The sequence below is a fragment of the Hyaena hyaena genome, unplaced genomic scaffold (assembly GCF_003009895.1).
Source record: "Hyaena hyaena isolate Hyena2069 unplaced genomic scaffold, ASM300989v1 scaffold_1809, whole genome shotgun sequence".
Lineage (NCBI taxonomy): Eukaryota > Metazoa > Chordata > Mammalia > Carnivora > Hyaenidae > Hyaena > Hyaena hyaena.
Genome location: NW_024082442.1, coordinates 63,997 through 85,740, shown reverse-complemented (window position 1 = coordinate 85,740; position 21,744 = coordinate 63,997). Strand labels below are relative to the sequence as shown.

Sequence of the window (21,744 nt, the reverse complement as noted above, 5' to 3'; positions counted from 1 at the left end):
TGGCTCAGTTGGTTGAGGATCTGACTTTGGCTCAGGTCATGATCTCATAGTTTATGGGTTTGAGCCCCACATGAGGCTCTGTGCTGACAGCTCAAAACCTGGAGCCTGCTTCAAATTCTGTGTCTCCCTCTCTCTCTGCCCCTCACTCACCTTCGTGCACGCATGCTCTCTCTCAAAAATAAGTAAACATTAAAAAAAAAAAAGAATAGAAAAGTTTAAATGCTTCAAAAAAGAAAGAACAAGTTACTTAGAAAAAAAGAGAGACAAGTATAGGCCTTCTTCTTTGCAACAAAAAAGAAATGATGAAATTATACCTCAAATTTTTGAGAAAAGGGCCACCACCCAAAAATTCTACCTCAATCAAGAGTAAAATAAAAAATAAAACTTTTTAAAAGAAAAAGGGGTGCCTGGGTGGCTCACTTGGTTGGGCATCTGACTTCTGATTTCAGCTCAGGTCATGATCTCAGCAGTTTGTGAATTTGAGCCCTCCATCAGGCTCTGTGCTGACGGTGCAGCACCTGCTGTGGATTCTCTCTCTTCCTCTCTCTCTGCCCACACCACTCAAGTGTGCTCGCTCATGCTCTCTCTGTCTCTCTCTCTCTCATGAATAAATTAAAAAATAAAACATAATCACTTTAAAAAAAAAAGTAAAACAAAGTTACCTAAGAAATAAACAATGATTCAAAAAATGTTATCACCCACTTATCCCATCTAGAGAGACAGCCAACAAAGAAAATGCTCACCAAATAACTAAATCATTGCAGGGATAGAGGAGGATAAAAGAAGAGACCTTATGAAACATGCAGTTAACTTGAAGTGGAATTAGTAAAGCAACTGAGAAGAGATATATAGCAAATGAAAACTCATTTTAAATTTTAAAATTAAAATAAACCACCCAAACAAAAAAGAATATTAAAGTCAGCCCAGTATACAAGGAAACTGTAAGTTGTTACAACAAACAACTTTTTGGTTTTTGCTTTGTTTTGTTTTACCTGGTTTGCACGATGAGAGTGACCAAACGGCTTGTGACCCAATTTCCCGTACTGTTCCAGTCCTTTCCAACTGCTTAGGGTCAGCACCAGGAGGTGTCTTGTTTGGTGTGGTCATTTTAAAAATATTCTACAAAGAAAACAAGAATATCCACATTATACTAGGACCTGAACATCTTTCTACAAAAAGTAAAAATTAAAATTTAGTAACAAAATGGATCACTACTCTTGATATTAATCATCTGTTTCTCCCAACCAAGTACTAACCAGGCCCGACCCTGCTTAGCTTCTGAGACCAGACGAGATCGGGTGCGTTCAGGGTGGTATGGCCGTAGACAATCATCTATTTCTCAAATGAAGTTAACATAACTCAATCACTGTGATTAAAAAATTGGAATTCAGTTTTTGTTTCTAAAATATAACATATTATGATTTATAAGATATGCAAAACAGTTGAGTATAATAGTCAAAAGGGCATCAGAGTTTTAACTTGAGCCTCTCCTTTAACTAGCCTAGATGTCGGGCAGGTCTGGGCTTTATTTCCTTACCTGTAAAAGGGGGTTGGCTTGATCTAAAATTCTATAATGCTATACAATTCTATACCTCTAAAATTCTTTTTCTAAAAGGTTTTATTTTTAAGTACTCTCTACACTCAATGTTGGGCTCAAACTCACGACCCCAAGATCAAGTGTCACATGCTTCACCAACTACGCCAGCCAGGTACCCCTCTGAGTAAAAATTCTTAATTCAAATGAATTTTTTTCTTTAGAGAAGTTAAACTGAAATATCCTTATTCCAGGAATATGTAAATATTGGTTTCCATTTTTTATTTATTTATTGAATGTAAATGTGCTTTAATAATTTATCTTTTTATTAAAATATAATTAATATACAGTGTCATATTGGTTCCAGGTGTACACATAAGGATTCAACAGTTTTATACACTTCTCCATGCTCTTAATGCCCTTTATGTCTCACCCATCCTCCCATCCACCTCCCCTCTAGCAACCAATTGTTCTCGTATTTAAGTCTGTTTAATTTTCTGTTTTGTTTCTTAAATTTCACATGAGTGAAATCATATGGTATTTGTCTTTCTCTATAAGACTTATTTCATTTAACCTTATACCCTCCAGCTCCATTCATGTTGTTGCAAATGGCAAGACCACATTCCTTTTTATGGCTAGTATTTCATCATGTGTGCGTTATCTATTTATCTATCTGTGTGTGTGTGTGTGTGTGTGTGTGTGTGTGTGTGTGTGTCTGTATATACTACATTTTCCTTATCTATTTATCCACTGATGGACACTTGTGTTGCTTCCACATCTTGGCTATGGTAAATAATGCTGCAAGGAACAATGGGGTGCATATATCCTTTCAAATTAGTGTTTTTATTTTCTTTGGGTAAATTACCTAGTAGTGGAACTACTGGATTATATGGTAATTCTATTTTTAATTTTTTGAAGAACCTCCATACTGTTTTCCACAGTGGTTACACCAATTCACATTCCTTCCAACAATGCACAAGGGTTCCTTTTTCTCCAGCATCCTTGTTAACACTTATTTCTTGTCTTTTTGATTCTAGCCATTCAGACAAACATAAGGTGATATCTCACAACAGATACACAAAAAGATACTCAACATCATTAATCGTCAGAGAAATGCAAACAAAACCACAATGAAATATTGGTCTCCACTTTAAATAATCCATTAAGTGAAACAGAGAAAAATCACTTCTCTGCCTAAGTTATCAAAAGTTCCATTTATATGTGCTCTTGCCATAAAAGATAATGTCAGAAAAATGGTTTCAAGGCGTGTAAATGAATAACTGACCTATTCTAAACCCAAAAATTTACTGCAACTTTCTCATCTTTTGTTAATCTTGGTAAATCTATGCACATATGAAAAAAAATCTCTGGGGCCCCTGGGTGGCTCAGTTGGTTAAGCATCTGACTCCTGGCTTTGGCTCAGGTCATAATCTCACAGTTTGTGGGTTCAAGCACTGTGCCAGGCTCTCTGCTGACAGCACTGAAACTTCTTGGGATTCTGTCTCCCTCTCTCTGTGCCCCTTCTGTACTTGCTCTCTCTCTCTCTTGAAAATAAACATATAAACATTTAAAAAAATGTTTTTAAAGAAAAAATCTCTGATAGTGAGTATGTAAGACAGCTTACATAGTGCATAGCTACAGATACTGAACATCATTATATATGCTATTATAAACCTGGCCCAGGGTGCCTGGGTGGCTCAGTCAGTTAAGTAACTGACTGTTGATTTCAGCTCAGGTCAGGATCTCACTGTTGATGAGATCGTGAACCGAGTCAGCCTCTGCACTGACAGCAGGGAGCCTGCTTTGGATTCTCTCTCTCTCTCACTCGCTCTTTCTCAAAAATAAAAATAAAATAAAATAAAATAAAACTTAGGACATTTGGGTGGCTCAGTCGGCTAAGCATTGGACTTCAGCTCAGGTCATGATCTCAGATTCATAGGTTCAGGCCCCGTGTCGGCCTCTGAGCTGACAGCCCCAGGCCTGGAGCCTGGTTTAGATTCTGTGTCTCCCTCTGTCTTTGTCCCTTCCCTGGTCATGCTCTGTCTCTCAAAAGATAAAAGAAAAATGTTAGAATAATAATAAACAAATAAATAAACTTAAAAAAAAAAACCTGGCTCAATAGTTCAGTATTCCATCTCCTTGAAACCTTTTAGATCTCAGTTGTTTCCTAATCTCAACACAGCGCTTGATGCTCATTAAATAATAGTAGAGCCATCAGACTGTAAAATTCTGAAAGGCCTGAGGTTTATCTAAGTAAATTGCTAATTGAGCAATGAATAAATGGATGAAAGAATAGGTGCAGTCCTAAGCTAAAGTATTTGCCTTCTTCAATTTAAGTAAGGACTAGGAGACAAGTAAACCTGTGACTAGCACTGCAGCTGAATGTACTGCCGTTGTCAAATATGCAAAAATGTCAAATTGTCAAAAAAAAAAAAAAAAGCCCATAGCTACATACGAGCAGAATTCAACTGTCTGATTTGATACTGGACGCCACCAAGTGGAAAAAACACAGAGCTCGGAAAAGCCTGGGTTCCTGGCCACTCTTTCAAAAGCTGAAGCCAAGGGGAGAACGCCACCGCCAGCAGTACCTGGGCCAGACCCTGTCGACTCTGCTTGATACCCCTACTGAAAACACTGGAATGGGCAAGGGCTCTTCAGCGGCCTTGAGATCGCGAGCGGAAAAGGGGACGGAGAATGGGGATGAGAACGCATCTGCTTACTACAGAACCATTCTCCAGGACAGGGTGGAGGAGGGAAGTTCACGCACTTACAGCTTGCAGACCCGGCTTGCCGCAACCTACCTTTTCAGGATACCCTGCAGCTCGGTGCCACTCCCACTCAGGACAACCCGGCTTTCCCAGCGACGTTAATTTGGAGTCGCAGAACAATGACGTCAGTTCTCGCCGTCTGGCCCTCCCAACGCCAGGACTCCGCCCGTCGCTCCCTGCCGCGCGCGCGCATTACGTCCCTAAGGCATGCGCGAGGCGGTGGCTGAGCACCGCCATTTTGGCCGGCGGCCGTAGGAACACGCTGTGTGGGAGAGAAGTGAAAGGAATAACTTGACTCGGACTCTGACCTGTCCTCCGCAAGGGAATCGTTTTCTCCAGGTACCTGAATAGCCCGGGAGGGTTTGGCCGTTAGCAGTGGTCTCCCACGATGTAAAGACAGTAGGGACGTTGTAGGAGAGCCTTTGGTGAGGCCTCTAGTGTCGGCAGTAGAGGAGGCAACGGCGCGTGGCAGCCGGCTCGGGAGGGACAGCTGGAACCGCCGAAGCGCGGGCGCCGCGGAGGGCTTAGAGGCGCGTCGCGCATCCCTTCCAGCTGACCTGGCTCTTGGCCACTGTTGCCAGCCACCCCCGTCAGGGCCTTCGAGAATGGACTTAGATGCCATTTCAGAGATACAATCTCCACCGTCTCCACTCCCCCTTTACTTCGCTCTTGCCCTATTACAGAGAAGAAGGCAACTTCAGAACTCAAAGCATCGTCTTCCCCCGCCCCCCATCCTTACCCTGACATAGTAAAACGGACATATTGTCACATGTGCGTATTTGATTATAGGAAGTCGTGGCCTTTTCTTCCTCGGCTTTTCTGGTGATTATGGAATGAGTCATAGCATTTTGTCGTCTTTATAGAAACGATGGCCAGTTGTCGCTCTACTTTTCTCATAGAGCAACGTGTTATCCCAAGTAGCCTCCCAGTTGAACGCCTTTAGCTTTTTGGATGCGCTTTATATAAAACACTTGGTACTTTCTTCTTAGTGACTTGCTTCCCCCTCCTTTATATCTTAAATTGCATGAGATCAGGAGCGCATTGGTTCGTACCTTGTAGACACGAAGTCCAAAGCCTATTCCCACATCCTGTAAACTACATAAATCTGTTTTCTCTTTTATTTGTGTATAGCAGTTACTAACAGTGAGAAATAACTGTCAAAACAATGGGGAGAGATGTGAGGGGTTATTTGGGGGTTTTATTTTTGTTTGTTTACCTTCACTTCCACAGTGACTGCTAGCTAAGCATTTATGGTAATGGCATTTGTGTTGCGTTTCTCAGTACATTTGTCTCATAGGCTGAGAATACTCCTCCTATATCAGCTACTTAACAACAGTGCTTTGTCAGTATTAACCAAAGTTTGTATCAAAGAGGGTAGTTTTTTCATGTTAAAAACCTTGTTATCCCCATAAAAAGATTTTTTTTCCAGAAGAACATTTAATACAATTTCTGAGGGGAAAAAAGAAGTATTATTTTGTTGTCCCTTCTAAATGTCTTCAGTGAAGGATTCTGAAATCAGAGTTGTGCACCACTCCCAACTTACATGTTTTATAAGACTAATAACCCACAATAACCATTAAGTTGGAACATTTTATGTGTTACCAAGCATCATTCGTTAAGAGCAATCTTTTAAGTGCTTTCACATGGTATTACAATAATTTTGGTCTTAGACTGCAAAGGCTTTTCTTGATGCCTCACTACCTTTTTTCTTGCTAGCTGGAAGAATGACACTGAGGGTCATTGTTAAGAGTACCTACTTTGAAAACAGTTTGTCTTCAGATCTGAAATATCTTCATATTCCTCTTTGTTTCCAGGAGTCTGTTACTCAAGTCTCCCTCTGGCCCAAGCTTTACAGCGCTGTATCATTCTCATTGAAAAAGTAGGGATATCTCCTTCCCAATTCTTGAAAATAATAGACAAATTTAATCAGTAGAGTTCAAATAAATAACAGTTTTACAAAGAAAATGTATTTCTTATTCTTTTTAAAAAGTTTTAACATTTACTTATTTTTGAGAGACAGAGAGAGAGGAGACACAGAATCTGAAGCAGGCTCCAGGAACTCTGAGCTGTCAGCACAGAGCCTGATGTGGGGCTCGAACCCATGAACTGTGAGATCATGACCTGAGCCGAAGTCGGATGCTTAACCCACTGAGCCACCTAGGCACCCCTTTATTATTCGTAAATGCAGTATAATTTATCACTTTCTTACATAAATCTGCTTATTAATCATCTGGTATGTTTTTGTTTTTCTACAAAAGTCATCTCTTATATTCACTTAGTTTTTAAAAAGGCTTGAAGTATCAATGAAACACTTTAGTAGGTTGACAGAAATAAAGGTTAATGTAAGCAATTTTGTGATGTAAGATTTATCCTTTAGAAGGACTTCATGTCATTCATTCATCAGGTAATTGTACGGTGTCCAGCTTTATTTTAATAGCTAACTAAAGAATCTTTAGTTTTGAGGAAGTTGTCACTTAGAATAAAAGCTTTTTATAGCAATTCAAAAGTTACTTGATTTTTCTCTTTTAGCCTTTATGAAAACTGGACCAGCTTTTAAAGGGGTAAACCATTACCATTCTGTTTATTACATAAACACTTGGTCTCCTTTTGGGTGATTTTTTTTTTCTCAGTACATACTTTAGTGGATAGCTATTGCTATGAAATATTGGTAATTTTCAGTATTTCTGAAATCACTGTAACCTATAGGAAAACTATTTTACTATTTTTAAATTAATTCTCTCATTTATTCAACAGAAATACTTGAGCTTTTATGATATGATGGACATTGGTTTAGCCACTGGGCTGAGCAGACAAGAAATGCCTGCCCTGATGATAGAGTACCTTTAACTTGGGGAGGGAAAAATACTGTGTGTAGAGAGAGAGTATATAAATACATGTATATAGACATATGTACACACATAAACCATATATACACATATGTATGAAATATATATTGTCCAGTATAGTAGACAGTGCTAAGGAGAAAAATAAAGCAAATCAGGAAGGAAAAGACAAGACAGTGGGTGTATTTTTTGGTAGTATAAGTTAGAGAAGGCTCACTGAGAAACATTAAAAATTTGAAGTAGTAAGCCTTGTAACGCCCTAGGGGAAATATCATTACAGGCAGAGGGAATAGAAAGGGCAAGGCCCTGAAGCAAGAACATGTCTGACATGTGCTCTAAGAAGAACAGGAGCCAAGGTGGCTAGATCAAAATGAACAAGAACTAGAGTAGTTGGAGATGAGGTCAGAAAGTATTACAGAGTAATCAGTACCTCATTTGTTATTTTAAGGACTTTGGCTTTTACTCAGAATGAGTAGAGAAGCCATTGCAGGACTTCAAGCAATAGGAGTGACACCATCTGGCTTACATTTTAAAAGGATCACCCTGGAGCCCCTGTGTGGTTCAGTCTGTTTGGCCTGAGTTTGGTTCAAGCCCTGCATTGGAGCTCTGTGCTGACAGCTCAGAGCTTGGAGCCTGCTTTGAATTCTGTGTCTCCCTCTCTCTCCGTACCTCCCCTGCTTTCACTCTGTCTCTCAAAAAATGAAAAATGTTTAAAAGATGGATAAATAAATAAAAGGCTCACTTTTCTGTCATGAGAAGGAACTGTCAAGGGTTGGAGTAGAAGTAGGTAAGAGTAAAGCAGAGAGCCCTGATAGGGAGCTATTAGAGTAATGCAGGTAAGAAATAATGATGGCATAGACCAGAGTGATGAGAAGTGGCCAGATTCATGAAGGTGAAATGGACAAAATTTGCTGCTGTGGCATGTAAAATATAACTTCAAGGATTTGGGCTTGAGTAAACAAGACTAGAGTTGCCATGTAACAATGGGCAAGACTGCTAAAGAAGCAAATTTTGATTGGGACTTCTGGTGTTTAGTTTGGGAGATGTATATTAGACTTTCAGGGAGAGATTTTGTGTAGTCAGGTAGATAAACAAGTTTAGGGCTAGGAGGGGTGTCATGACTAGATAACAGAAATTTGGGACTTAGCAGCATATAAATAGGATTTAAGGCCATGAGATTATAATAAAACACCTTAGAGAATAAATATAGATTTAAAAAAATGTGACAGTATTAGAGCACTCTTCACCTTTCAGAAGCCTAGAAGATAAGGAATAGTGACCAGGAAAATAGGATGAAAACCAGATCAGTACTGTGTCCCAGAACTAAGTTAAGAAAAGGTTTCTATCTAGCAGGAAAAAGTCATATTTTGTGTTAGATGCAATAGGTTGTTCTAGTAAATTAAGAACTGTTAACTATCTGTTTTACCCATGTATAGAACAGTGATGACTGACAAACTGTTTTGGTGGAATGATGGGCACTAAAGTCTGGAATGAGTCCAGAGAAAATACACAGAAATTTGGAACACTAACCTAACTATAGACAACTCTTCCAAGTAGTCTTGCTATAAAAGGAAGGAGGAAGCGCCTGTGTGGCCTAAGCTGGTTAAGCATCCTACCTACTCTTGATTTTGGCTCAAGTCATGATCTCAAGGTTCATGGGATCGAGCTTTGCATTAGACTCTGTGCTGACAACGCAGAACCTGCTTGGGATACTCTCTTTCTCTAAATAAACATTAAAAATAAATAAGTGGAAGGAGAAATAAAACAGTGGAGTCAGGATGGGGTCAGATAATAGAATGCTTGAATGCTGATGAGAATGAACCAGTGTAATAATTGATATGAAGTACAGGAGAGAATTGTTAGAACATTCCCCTTAGTAGATGTCATTTAGTGTGCAAGTGGACTTCACTATAGAAATATATATGTGATTGCTGGTTGTCTGGTTCACTTGAGATGACATTAGCATCTTCAGCTTTATGTGTGCAGGTGAAGAGTTGTATGTAACCAGGATTATAGTTTAGGATATAAATGATTGACGGTGGAATTTTACCTGGGAACAGAGGGACATTGAAGATAGAAGAGCCGAGGGACAGTGGTGATGCAATAGAATCAAGAGATAATGATAGTATTCCTTATCAAAAAAAAAAAAAAAATGGAATACTACATGGCAATGAGAAACAATGAAATCTGGCCATGTGTAGCAACATGGATGGACCTTGAGGGTGTTATGCTGAGCGAAATAAGTCAGGCAGAGAAGGACAAATACCATATGTTTGCACGTATAGGAGGATTAGGAGGAACTTGACGGAGGACCAAGGGGGAGAAGAAGGGCGGAAATGGTGGGGGAAAGGGAGAGAGGCAAACCATGAGAGACTCTTGAATGCTGACAAAAACTGAGGACTGATGGATGTGGGGGGGAGGGGGGGATGGGCATGAAGGAGGGCACTTTGGGGATGAGCACTGAGTGTTATGTAGAAACTAATTTGACAATAAACTATTTGTAAAAAAAATAAATAAATAAATATATTGTTTCCTTATCAAAAAAAAAAAAAAGAGATAATGATAGTAGGTCAAGGGAATGGGGGAGTTCAAAGGATTGTTGGGTACTAGAGGGGTAAGCTGAAAAGACAGGAGTGGTGATTGGAGAATGGAATATTTAAAGGTTATAGAAGGATTGCAATCATTGTTAATAATAAGGTCAAAGATTTCACCAAAGGAATGATGGGTTGAACATGATGAAAGAGAAGATCAGATCGTTGGAGGAGAGAGGGTACTGGACTAAGAGAACAGGCTGTTAATAGATCATCTATGAACATATTGAAATCAAGAGTTATGACAGGATTTGTAAGAGTGAAATTTAGCCTGGGGCTGAAATCTTCAGAGGATGAGAGGGAGTGATCTGATGGTTAGTAAATGAAAGCAGTTGGATGATCTGAGAAGCAGAAGCTGACTTTTTATAATGAGGAGGGAGAGATAAGATAGTCTGGGAGGAGCACTGAGCACAATCTCTTTCCTAGCCCCCTCCAAACCTAATGGTATTGCAGGGTGTGAGAAAAAGGTGTACAAGGGGAAGCAGTCAGTCAAAACAAAATCAGAATTGACACAATCCTTGATAGAAAAGGCCATCAGAATGTCTTTGTTGATGGGTAGTCTTTTGGCTCCAGGTTCTGCCATTACATACTGGAATAACCTGAAGTTTTAAGATAGTTTTTAGAATTATTTACTTTAATCACCATTCTGAGAAAATTGATGTCTGTCACTAAGCCCAATATTGTAGAAGATTTTTAAGTTCACCTTGAGCTTTGTTGCATAATTGGTGGTACTGTTAAATATCAAGACTTATAAAAGTTTTAAAAGTGAGCACAATCTGTATGTATGGTTACTTGGTCTTTTCATTTTAATGCTATTAGCATAAATTTCATCTTGGCCATATTACAAATTCCCAAAGAAACGCAGTTTTTACCTTTTACCCTTAATCAACATCATGATCATAACTTTCATAATAATTTCCCATTTCCGTTATTATCATCCTTAATAGATAGATGAGACATGAAGTAATGCTTAATTTGAGAGAGGGTGTAAACATCTTTATTATAACCATTAGTTTTTCACATCAACTCTTTCCTGTTTTGTTGGACTGTACTACTACACTGGTGTCAGTATTAATTACTGACACATTATATCATTTTTTTTCCATCTGTCTAGTATAGGTTCCCCCATCCCCTTTGCTCTTTTTCTTTTTCCTAAGCCATTCTTTTTGCATAAGAGTTTTTGGTTTGGGTCATCTGCTTTAATGTTTTGTTTTGTTTTTTCTTCCCTTGAAATTGAAGTAATTGTGTAATTTGGGGGAAAATTGAAATGTCTGTTATTGACTATTCTATATTGTTAAACAGTATGTCATTCTATTTGTTCAAGTCTTTTATGTTTTTCAGTTGGTTTGAAAGTTTTCTCACATGTATATATTTTGTAAGATGATTCCTAGATCTTTTCTTTCTTGTGACCAGTGCGCTTTTTCTTTCTTTATATAAATCTTCTGATTAGCAGTGTGTGTAAAATTTTGTTTTCTCAATGTTACTAAATCATTTCATTGCTTTCGCTAGGTTTTTTTTAGTAGTTCTAGATAGTCATATTTGAATATAGTGATACTTTATGTTCTCCAAGTTTTATGCTTATGATTCATTTCTCTTTAACTAATTGCATTGACTGTACCATAATTTTGTTAACTTTTCTTTAACAGAAGAGCTGGATATTCTTACTTAGAATTATGGCAGATAAATTAACGAGAATTGCTATTGTCAACCATGACAAATGTAAACCTAAGAAATGTCGGCAAGAGTGCAAAAAGAGTTGCCCTGTGGTTCGAATGGGTAAGCAGTTCTTTGGATCATTTAAAGATAAGAAAAGGTTTTAAAAGAAATAAATTGGCTTCATAGTTCTCTCGGCATATACTTTTCTCCTATTAGTTTCTTTAAACTCTAAAAATAAGACCAGACTTTGTTCTAAATTTTTTAAAGTTCATGGACTATAAAATCAGTTTGTTCCTGAAATTGGTGCTGTTCTACAAAAGTTCTTTAATTACTTTAAGTCATGGAGAAAGGACTACCAGCATATTTTGGTTTTGATAGTATTCTCATTTTAATTTTTTTAAATATTTATTTCTGAGAGAGAGAGAGAGAGACAGACAGCGTGAGCAGGGGAGGATCAGAGAGAGGGAGACAAAGAATCTGAAGCAGGCTCCAGGCTTTGAGCTAGCTGTCAGCACAGAGCCCGACACAGGGCTCAGACCCACGAACCGTGAGATCATGACCTGAGCTGAAGTCGGACACTTAACCAACTGAGCCACCCATGCGCCCCTAGTATTCTCATTTTAAAAAGCAAGAATAAATAGCTTAATAAGAATGACTAATTCATGAGGTTTTGCTATATTTTCAAAATTAATATTAAAAATTAAATACATTTAAAACAATTCAGAATTATTGGTAGTCTTTGAGGACTCTGTTAAAGTAAATATTACTTTAACTGTACTAGTGAGGTGTACTTTTGAATCTTAAAAGAAACTTTAGATGTCATCTATTATAGTCTGCCTTGCTATTTATAAATTCCATTATTAATATCTGTAATGCCAAGTTTAATTTCTTGTGCTTATTGGATGACTACATACCTTTTTGGAACTTTACTTGTTTAGTTAACATATTATATTCCTTTTTCTGGTGTACATTACCATTTACAAGGCATATTTTGTGACTTAAGTATTGAGGGACAGTCAGCTTAAAAATCAAACTGTTTTAGGAGCATCTGGCTGATTCAGTCAGGAGAGCATGTGATTCTTGATCTCAGGGTCATGAGTTCAAGCCCTACATGAGGAGCAGAGATTACTTAAATGAATAAACTTTCAAAAAAATAACAAGATAAGACTTTTAGGTTTTATAAGCATATTTTCTTCATCAATAGTAAATTAATATATATTAGTTATAATTAATTCCCACACAGCACTGTTTTGTTTTGTTTTGTTTTTAGGATATTATCTCAAATGTATTTCTTTGTGTGGCCTTTGTTTTTGAAAATCAGCTTCTATATGGAGATTTGGAACCAGAATCACCTAAAATAACAATGTTTAGAAAATTAGAATGGCAGGGAAAATGACTTCATTCTCTCTTTCCTTTTGCCAGGAAAATTATGCATAGAGGTTACACCCCAGAGCAAAATAGCATGGATTTCTGAAACCCTTTGTATTGGTTGTGGTATTTGTATTAAGGTAAGTGATATTTTATTTATTGGACCAAATTTGTAAACTGAAAAAGAGGTCAGAAAATTCTGAATGTTATAACTGGGGTGTTTTTTAATATTTTATTTTTATTTTTTTAGAGAGAGAAAGCACAAGCAGGAGAGAGAGGGACAAAGGGAGAGAGAGAGATAGGAAAGAGAGAGACAGACTCTCAAGCAGGCTTCACACTCAGCACAGAGCCCAACATGGGGCTCAGTCCCACAAACCTGGATCATAACCTGAGCCAAAATCAAGAGTCGGACACTCATCCGCCTGAGCCACCCGAGCATCCCCATTATAACTATTTTTAAAGAGGCAGCCTTTATATCTTGTGAAAGTCCCACATTTGGGGTTTTTTGTTTTGTTTTGTTTTTTGTAATCTCTACACCCAATGTGGGGCTCAAACTCAACCCTGAGAACAAGAGTCACATGCTCTTCTGACTGAATCAGTCAGGCACCCATAAATTCCCACATTTTGAAGATTATTTATAAAATCTTAATCTATACATTTTAGTCTTCTGTACATTTCTAGAAATTAACTCAAAATTCTTTACTTTAAATAACAGAAATGTCCCTTTGGCGCCTTATCAATTGTCAATTTACCAAGTAACTTGGAAAAAGAAACAACACATCGATATTGTGCCAATGCCTTCAAACTTCACAGGTATATTTTCAAGTCAGCACTCCTCTTTACTTCGATCATGGGTAAAATACATTTGGAATTTCAGAGAAAGATAAAAATAGGAACAAGTATTAACCATCCACTAAAGAGAAATGCAAAAATTATAATATACAGAATTATACTGTATATGTCAGTGTTTCATTCTGGCTAACATTTAGAATTACTTAATTTTTTTTTTTTTTAAAAACTAATGCCTAGGTTTCAGCCCATTTGAATTACATCATATCTCTAGGTATTGAATCTAGACCTCAGTAAGTTGAAAAAAGCTTCCAGATGATTCTGATATATAATAGTGAGATTGATAATTACTATCGTTAATAATACTCACATCCCTAACATAACTCTTAAGGAACTTGTTTTCTATTTTATTCATCTATTGATCTCCTCTACAGTACTCTAAATTTAAACGTATATTGTTAAATCATGAGGAGTGCTTTGAGGTTTTTAATCTGCTGAACACTTATCTTTTGAATCTGAGAGTCTAGATTTAACTAATAAAAAGGTATTTCTCAACCTGCCAGCTTTAAAGAGCCTTCTGCAGCAGGGAGAATGAAGTGGAGTATTTCTGGTTGATGTGGCACTTTTCTCCTTGTAAGTAAATGGCAGGACAAAAAAAAAAAAGACAGTGTGAGGTTGCACCTGCTATGTAATTTTGTACCAGAGCATTTAGTTATACATTAAAACTAAGCCTTATATGTAAAGGTGAATTACTTTAGAATGGACATGAATAAAAATTGAAAATGAAATTTGGAATAATATTGGTCGTGGATGCATTTCTAACAATTAACAATTTAAGTTACTTTTGGCTGGTTTTTTTTTTCTAATAGCCAATAATATCTGGCATATATCTTTAGCTTATTAATGGATGTGTGTGGAGTGCATTAAAACACATGATTCGGTATTATGTAGCTTTTTCTACCTAAGTCCAAGTTTTTTTAATTTATATATTCATTTTGTATACCTATGACAGGTTGCCTATCCCTCGTCCAGGTGAAGTTTTAGGATTAGTTGGAACTAATGGAATTGGAAAGTCAACTGCTTTAAAAATTTTAGCAGGAAAACAAAAGCCAAACCTTGGAAAGTATGACGTATGTATACTACTTTATGAAAATGAATACTTAGATCAGCTTTATGAGACTTTGAAGGAGAGTATATAATTTTTTAATGTTCTTGTTTTCAGTATCATTCATTAATTAATGCTGAGAAACAATATATAGATGAAACTCCTTTTTAATTAAGATCTGTTAATGCTACTTAACTGATAAATTTGAACTTCCTTAAACTGTTAAGTTTTAGAAGTCAGAAGGCTTCTACTTGGATGTACAGTTGACCCTTGAACAATTTGAGGGTTGGGGTGGTGACCCCACTACCACCATGCAGTCGAAAATATGTACATGACTTTTGACTCCCCCAAAACTTAATTATTAATAGACTTGTTGACCAGAAGCCTTACACCAATAACTTAAACAGTTACATATTTTGTATATGTATTATGTACTATAATCTTATGGTAAAGTAAGCTAGAAGATGTTATTAAGTCATAAGAAAAAGAAAATAGATTTATGGTACTTATCAAAAAAAATTCACCCATGTTGTTCAGAAGTCAACTGTGTGATAGTCATCCTCTTTGCATTATTATGTGTTATTAAATTCAGATAATTATATTTCTAGGATCCACCTGATTGGCAGGAAATTTTGACTTACTTCCGTGGATCTGAATTGCAAAATTACTTTACCAAGATTCTAGAAGATGACCTAAAAGCCATTATCAAACCTCAGTATGTAGACCAGATTCCCAAGGCTGCAAAGGTCAGTGGCTCTTTAGGAGGAATTTATGAAATTTAGATATCTGTGGAGGTATAAGATATGTATTAAACTAAACTTGTTTTGCTTTGTTAATAACTTTTTAATATTGAAGGAAAATAGTAGTAATTATTTCTGATATATTATGTATGACAGGGGACAGTGGGATCTATTTTGGACCGAAAGGATGAAACAAAGACACAAGCAATTGTATGTCAACAGCTTGGTAAGAGTTTATTTTGTGTTCATGCTTTAATAGGCCCTGAACTTAACTCATGTAGATAGATACCTTTTATATTGATTACCGAAATACATGGGAAAATCTCTGGGAATTGTATTCACTTTTTACATTAACAATTTTCAACTGAAATATCAAAATATCATTCACACCCAGAATGATGTGCAATATACGTTTTGCCTAGAAGAGGTAAAATAACACTTACAACATTGAACACAATGCCTCTATATTCTTTGTAGATTTAACCCATCTAAAAGAACGAAATGTTGAAGATCTTTCAGGAGGAGAGTTGCAGAGGTTTGCTTGTGCTGTCGTTTGCATACAGAAGGCTGATATGTAGGTTGCTTTGCAAATTACGTATGTCTTAATCCTTATTTTAGAGTTTTTATTTGTAATACTGCTAATAAGGCAGTGCTTTTGAGAGAAGTTAACAGAAATAGTATCTAAGGTTTACTTTAGAGGTAAGATGTTGAGGCATTTATGCATTCATTGCCATTCCCTTTTATTCCCAAAGGGGTAGAATAATTCATTTATTTAGATAAGTACCTCACAATTTATGGGTTGTAGTGCTTTTTAATCAGTTGCATATTATTTAAACTATACATAAAGGGATATTTTTTAAAACTTAAGCTCTCCAACCAGGACAGCAACATTTTTAAACACCTCAAGTAGAACATGAGGTCTTTAAAGGTTACCCTAAATCAGGGTGGCATGTCATGTGAGAGAGAAAAGAGAAGAGGGAATTTCCTTCCTACCTTCTAGTGCCTCTCTTCCCAGATATATATTGCTCTCATCTTTTTCCACATTCCTGCTCTGGCATCCAGTGCAGGCTAGCTCTTTTCCATAAAGTATTCTATAATTCTGTGCAGTGCCCTCCTTTTCAAAAACTCATTTGCTTTAATAATGCAGCAGACTTTAGCTAATCAAGAGCAAAGCTGTCTAAATTACTTCAGACTATATCAGAATACTTTTCATGAGTCAATAACAATTTGTAAGTTAGCTTAATCAGAGACTCTCAGACTTGATATGCAGCCCTGCTTTTGTAGTTTTTTTTTCTTTCTACTTCTGAACAGAATACAGAAATTCTTACTCTTATACAGTGGACTTCTCATTGGTGTAAGAAGGGATAGTTGTTGAATCAGAAACTATACTACAGAGCTTTAAAATACCATGTGAGATAGAATTATACTCTATTTGTCTTACAAATCATTATGTTTGCTTTTCTTTCTCATAGTTTCATGTTTGATGAACCTTCTAGTTACCTAGATGTCAAGCAGCGTTTAAAGGCTGCTATCACTATACGATCTCTCATAAATCCAGATAGGTAAGTATAAATTTGGGGTATGTCTGTATTATTTTGTTTGGGGAGTTATACAGATTTCTAGAGATTAAACACTGGGACCATCAATGTCATACATGTGTATGTTTTCTATCAGTTATTGTAGAACTACCTCTGGTATTTACTCTATCTAGAACAGCCGTTCTTAATACAAGACTTATTTACTTCCTCCTATTTAATGCTTGTCTCCAGAGAGCATAGGAATACTCTGGAATGATTTGAAAGTTCTGGCATCTATGTATGGATTTCTGGGAAACAGATTCTTAGCTTTTACCAGATCTTCAAATGAATATATCACTCAAACACACACAAAATTGTTCAGAACATTATAAGGATCACCACATAACCCTGGTTGTTGAGGGTCTTAATGAACTGCAGAGTTTTCTTAATAACCTGTTAAATAATCACTGCACCCTGTGGTTATGGGATACTTTTGTAATTTGCAGTTTTTAAACCCATTCTCTCATTTGAGCCTCAGTAATTTTGCGTGTTAGACTCTTAGTAGTATTCTCATTTTGTAGATGAAGAAGATTAAGGTCAGATAAGGTAGTTATTTGTTATAGGTTACAAATTTACTACATGGCAAAGCTATGGCTTAAACCCAGGGACTTTTTTCTATGTAGTGGTTTTTTGGTGTGTGTGTGTGTGTTTTGTTTTTTTTTTAATGTTTGCTTATTTTTGAGAGACAAAGACCGTGAGTAGGGGATGGGCAGAGAGAAAGGGAGATACAGAATCCGAAGCAAGCTCCAGGCTCTGAGCTGTGAGCACAGAGCCCAATGCAGGCTCGAACCCACAAACTGTGAGATCATGACCTGAGCCGAAGCTGGACGCTTAACCAACTGAGCCACCCAAGTGCCCTGTGTAGTGTTTTCTATGCCTCTCCTTAATGACTAATTTAATCTACAGCTGATATTACAGAATGCAAGAGAAAGCCCTAGGGATCAAAAACCAAAAAAAGAACTATAAATTATAAAGAAGAGACCAGGATATGGCTTTCTTGATGGGTGTTGCTCATCTCCAATAGGTGTTCAGTTTTAACAACCACTTGTGAACAGGAAGCAGAGCGGCATTGGATTGGAGTATCAGATATAAAATGTCAGGACTCTCAGAACTACTTTCTCAGCAAAAGGGCAAGGATGTGAAGATGTCAAGGAAGCATAGATCTTAGTCACTGAGATTGTTAAAAGTGGTTAGATGGCTCCCCTTCAAATATATTCATGGACCAGCAGCTCACATGGATGTGGAATTGAAATTTAGATAATCAAGAGAGTCTAAACTCTTCATAGTAAGAAAGTAACATAAAAAGAGGGTCTCAGATTCTTTAGTCCTATCCTATGGTACCAACAAAAGCAAATATAAAACCACTTTGCAGGGGTATGCCCTCAACCCTGGTCACAGGATTCCTACAAGTAAAGACTCATGAGCTATCCAGGGCTATAAATGATTAAGAGGAAACCATCTGCAAAGGAGGCAATAGACACAACAAACAAGATTAGACCTTCGAGAAGGTCAGGTGACATTCTCAAATTATAAAATAGTTGTATCTAAAATACAAACACAGGTGCCCCCAAGTGCCTCAGTCATTTAAGCATCCGAGTCTTGGTATCAGCTCAAGTCAGGATCTCACAGTTTGTGAGTTCAAGCCCCGCATCAAGTTCTGCACAGACAGCATGGAGCATACTTAGAATTCTTTCTTCTCTGTCTGCCCTACCCTGCTCATACACATACACGCATGCTGTCTTTCTCTCTTTCTTTCTCTCTCTAAAAATAAATAAACTTTAAAAATAATAAAATACAAACACAAACGGAGGATACAAAACCCTAAGAATATGGTACTAGAAGAAGGCAATAGGTAAATGTTTAAAAAACTCAAACAGATTTAGAAATTGAAAGTATAGCTGTGACATTAAAAACTCAATGAACAGGGGCACCTGGCTGGCTCATTTGGTGGAGTATGCAACTCTTTGTCTCAGGGTTGTAAGTTCCAGCCCCTTGTTGAGTGTAGAGATTACTTAAAATCTTTTTAAAAAATTGTTTTTAATGTTTATTTATTTTTGAGAGAGAGAGAGAGACTCTACAGAATCCAAAGCAGGCTCCAGGCTCTGAGCTATCAGCAGAGCCCAATGTGGGGCTCAGACCCACAAACCTGAGCCAAAGTCAGACCTCAACTGACTGAATCACCCACGTGCCCCAAAAATAAAATCTTTAAAAACAATCCACTGGGGCGGCTGGGTGGCTCAGTCAGTTGACCTTTGGACTTTAGCTCAGGTCATAATCTCGTGGTTTGTGAGTTCAAGCCCCACATCGGGCTCACTGCTGTCATTGCAAAGATCTTCTACAAAGGAGGAGATCCTCTCTCTCTGCCTCTCCCACTTTTTGTCTCTCCTGCACTCGCACACTTTCGCTCAAAAAATGAATAAACATTTTTAAGAATTTCTTTAAAAACTCACTGCATAGATTAGACAAGTGACGGGCTGCAGAAAAGATTTTAGAAACCTAAAAAGTTGATCTGCAAATTACCAGAATACAGCAGAGAATGAGACTGTATTCAGTTTGAATTCAGAAAGGAAGTTTAGAGAATGGAATGAGAAAGATTATTTACGTATTTACCTTTTTCCTTCTTTTTAAGCAAATTAAAAGCCACCTGGGGGTGCCTGGGAGGCTCAGTCTGTTGGGCCTCCGACTTCGACTCAGGTCATGATCTCACGCTTTGTGGGTTCGAGCCCTGTGTTGGGCTCTGTGCTGACAGCTAGCTCAGAGCCTGGAGCCTGTTTCAGATTCTGTGTTTCCCTCTCTCTGACCCTCCCCTGCTCACACTGTCTCTGTCTCTCTCTCAAAAATAAATAAACATTAAAAAATAATTAAAATAAAAGCCCCCTGAGTTGGCTCAGTCAGTTAAGCTGATTCAGTTTCAGCTCAGGTCTCTCAGGTTTCAGCTTCATGGGTTCAAGCCCCACATTGGACTCTGTGCTCTGCCTCTCTCAAAATAAACTTTAAAAAAACATTTTTTTAGGGGCACCTGGGTGGCCTAGTCGGTTAAGCGTCCGACTTTCGCTTAGGTCATGATCTCGCGGTTCGTGGGTTCGAGCCCCACATCGGGCTCTGTGCTGACTGCCAGCTCAGAGCCTGGAGCCTGTTTCAGAGTCTGTGTCTCCCTCTCTCTCTGACCCTCCCCTGCTCACGCTGTCTCTCTCTCTCTCTCTCTCCTAGAAATAAATAAAAATATTAAAAAAAAAAAACTAAAAAAAAATTTTTAGGCCACTAGATGATACTATGCTACCTTACATGGTGTCTAGAAGGTTTTAATGGTAAAAAGTAGACAATTACTCCAGATACCAGAACATTGCAAAAAACAAGGCAGGATGAGTACTGGCTCACTTGGGTGATTTGCCATTTTTATTGATGCTTCTGACTATCAGTGTGGTAGAAAACATTTGCTCTTAAGATTTTCTTTGCATAATGAAACATGCCCCATCGCTTCTTGGCCTTTTGGCTAAGATCAAGCATAATTAAATGTGCCCCCATTTGTTTTCATTCCTTTTACCACCTGATACCTAGATTGCTGTAGGAATTTCCTTTTAAAAAGTCAGTGGTTCTTCTTGCCAGATTAATCTTTCTGAAATGATGTTTTTTCTTATCATTCTCTTATTCTAGAACCATGCTAGATTTTCTAGTCGTATGTTACTATTTTAATTGAAATTAAAAACTCATTCCTTCAATCAGTCTACCCACATTCCACATGCTGCACATAGAGAACATTTGCACAACCATAGAATATTTTACTGGACATATTATTTAAGAACCTACCATTTTGCCCCATTGCCAATGAGCATAGGTCCAAATTCTTCATTATTCAGCAACGTTATTAAACATCTCTTTGGTATATAGCACAAAACTAAAAATCGATAGAGGTGCTAAAATATATATTGTGACTTCACAAAATTTAAGAACAAGTTGTAGAAGTACTCAAAAATAATAACAAGTAAAAAATAAATAAAAATAATAAATAAAATCCAGGTATCAGTTCAGAGTTACAAGGGGTCAAGAGTTGGGGAAAGTTCATTTGCATATTATGAAGGAGTCGCTGCAGAAGGTAGGATTTGTGATGGACCTTAAAGGGTTCAGTAAAATTTCAGCATGTGAGGATTTAGACAGGAGACCATTAAGAAGAAGGAACAGAGCCCATAGACACACAGAAATGGAAAAGTGGATTATTCAGGAAACAATGAAGGATCCATGTATGTACATGGGGAAAAATAATAGCTGAAGTTTTGGAAAGTTTTGAAACAAAGTCTCAGGACGTTAATTTTATTTGTGACTCAGAGTCATATCTGGGAAACTGAAAAGAATGGGGTTTGTTCAAAGTCTATAGCAATGTTGAGAGAGCCTGAACTAGAATTTAGAAAAAGAAAGGATAAAATAAATGCACAAGACAGCGTTGAGAAATAAGTTTCTCAATTTAAACGATATATCACTGAGAATAAAATTAGTCCTATTTTATGAGAGTGATGATTCTACTAATATAAATATGGAGAATTTATATTTGTACAGGAAACATAAGTTGGGATTTGAAGTGTCTGTGGGACATGGCTTTTTTAACATTTTGAACTAACTTGAATAGGAATAAAGTGCTGCATAAAAGCATTATGAACATTATTTGCCTGATAGCTCATACACTAGCAATACTTTCTTCTTACCACTTCAAAAGTCATGTCATATCCTGTCCCACTCATAAAGTGCTCCAGTACACACTAACCTGTTTCCTTTTTGACC

The 21,744-nt window shown here is 37.3% G+C and overlaps 2 protein-coding genes across 2 annotated transcripts in view; one reads left to right on the top strand and one right to left on the bottom strand.

Annotated features, from left to right (window-relative positions):
- Positions 1-4,450, bottom strand: part of ANAPC10 (anaphase promoting complex subunit 10) — a 90,746-nt gene extending 86,296 nt beyond the window's left edge. Inside the window, exons 1-2 of the mRNA XM_039224907.1 lie at positions 4,336-4,450; positions 993-1,119 (exon numbers count right to left, since the gene is read on the bottom strand). Coding sequence (XP_039080838.1) covers positions 993-1,107 — 115 coding nt within the window. The 5' untranslated portion in view covers positions 1,108-1,119; positions 4,336-4,450. The remainder of the gene's footprint in view (positions 1-992; positions 1,120-4,335) is intronic.
- A 44-nt stretch (positions 4,451-4,494) lies between these two features.
- ABCE1 (ATP binding cassette subfamily E member 1) overlaps positions 4,495-21,744 on the top strand; it is a 28,721-nt gene continuing 11,471 nt past the window's right edge. Inside the window, exons 1-9 of the mRNA XM_039224906.1 lie at positions 4,495-4,641; positions 11,383-11,512; positions 12,815-12,900; positions 13,476-13,573; positions 14,562-14,679; positions 15,263-15,400; positions 15,551-15,620; positions 15,872-15,968; positions 16,867-16,956. Of these exons, the coding sequence (XP_039080837.1) occupies positions 11,410-11,512; positions 12,815-12,900; positions 13,476-13,573; positions 14,562-14,679; positions 15,263-15,400; positions 15,551-15,620; positions 15,872-15,968; positions 16,867-16,956 (800 nt within the window). The 5' untranslated portion in view covers positions 4,495-4,641; positions 11,383-11,409. The remainder of the gene's footprint in view (positions 4,642-11,382; positions 11,513-12,814; positions 12,901-13,475; positions 13,574-14,561; positions 14,680-15,262; positions 15,401-15,550; positions 15,621-15,871; positions 15,969-16,866; positions 16,957-21,744) is intronic.